General features: G+C 56.9%; 1 protein-coding gene across 1 annotated transcript in view; it reads right to left on the bottom strand.

Moving 5' to 3' along the window:
• Positions 1 to 986: 986 nt before the first annotated feature.
• GRIN3B (glutamate receptor, ionotropic, N-methyl-D-aspartate 3B) overlaps positions 987 to 1,420 on the bottom strand; it is a 10,752-nt gene continuing 10,318 nt past the window's right edge. The window contains exon 5 of the mRNA XM_009327003.1: positions 987 to 1,038. Within this exon, the coding sequence (XP_009325278.1) occupies positions 987 to 1,038 (52 nt within the window). The remainder of the gene's footprint in view (positions 1,039 to 1,420) is intronic.

Here is a 1,420-nt window from a genome sequence, read left to right on the forward strand (position 1 = left end):
GCACCTTTCCTTGCCCCCGGCTGCCCCAGCGTTGCCCCCTGCGGTCGCGTTTGCAGTCCAGGTGCTGTTCACAAGCGTTGGCTGGTTTGTGACAGACCACGCGTGTGTGGCAGCTTTCTGGTTAGAACGGCAGCTGCGTACGAACGCTGGGAGTGTTTTCAGACATCCTTGGGAGAGCCGCAGAAGGCAGAGGAGAAACCTGGTAAACTTTCCTTCTCCTTAAGGGGAAGAGGAACTTAAGACCTTCCCCAAACACTAGATCTGCTCATGCCAGGGCAAAGCTGGGCGATAACCAAAGCAGAAACTGCAGTTCAGCCCCATTTTTTTTGTCCTTGAACTTCCCTCAGTCAGTGGGTTTGAGGGGTAGAAGCTGCCGTGTCCAGGTTAGAGCTTCCATCCCAGGAGAGATGCGTTTGGCTGGGAAGCAGTGGGGTTGATTCCTGTGCTGGTCAGCCGTGGAGAAATGCTGTCCCTTCTGCTGCCGGTGACCTCCGCGGGGGCTTTGGGAATTTAGCTCTCTTAGATGTATGTGGCCAGCATAAAGTGGGAGCTACTGGCACAGGCAAATGGTCTCAAGTAATATCTGCTGGGAACTGATCTGCAGCGTCGGTGTCTGTAGTGATGTTTGGGACAAGGAGGACAGCAGCTCTGCCTCTGTACAGCTCTGCTTTGGCGCCTGCCGCTGTGGGTGATGTAGTTTGCTTTTCAGTGCCTTGTCCCTTCAGTGGGACACGTCTGCATTTAAGATCAGCCCCATGCCAGAGGAGAGATCAGCTTTTCACTGGCTGAACTGTTGCATGAGATGGTTTAGCAAAGAACCAAAACACTAAAGCCAAGACATTTCAGCTAATTTTCCCTCATTTCCCTGGCAGCGGAGGTGAGGCTGGCTGTACCCGACCCCTCCGCTGAGTTGGGGGGCTGGGACGGGGACCGGCTGCCCCTGAGGGTGGGCTGGACCCAGGCGGGGATACGGCTGGAAGGAGGGTTTACGCTTGTAGGTAGAGCGGGGCGACGCGGGAGCGCGTCGTGTCTGTAGGGCTGAGAGGAGAGAGAAGCTCGGGGAGAAACGTGGTGGAAAAGGGCAGCGCTGGGAGGTGACACGAGGGGCACTCTGCTCTTTGGGGGGGAGCTGGGTCGCTGTAGAAGTGTCCCCGAGTTCAGCCTCATCTCCCCACAGCCGAGCAGCGTCTGTGGGGTCTGTCTCCCTTGGAGGGCTCTTGTGTCCATTTCTGTGTCTTCCACCAGGAAGGGGTTCCCATGTCAGCACCGTGGGGGCTCAGAGCCCCCCGTTTCACTTTCTCTGCATTTTCCGCCCAGGTGCCCCCCCCCTTGTTTTTTTTTTCTTTCTTTTTGTCTCAAGGAGCACTGGGTGTTGCTCTGGGGAAGGGGGGAGCCTGCTCGTGACCAGCATGCCAGATCC

The sequence above is a fragment of the Pygoscelis adeliae genome, unplaced genomic scaffold (assembly GCF_000699105.1).
Source record: "Pygoscelis adeliae isolate BGI_AS28 unplaced genomic scaffold, ASM69910v1 Scaffold1277, whole genome shotgun sequence".
In the NCBI taxonomy this organism is placed as follows: Eukaryota; Metazoa; Chordata; class Aves; order Sphenisciformes; family Spheniscidae; genus Pygoscelis; species Pygoscelis adeliae.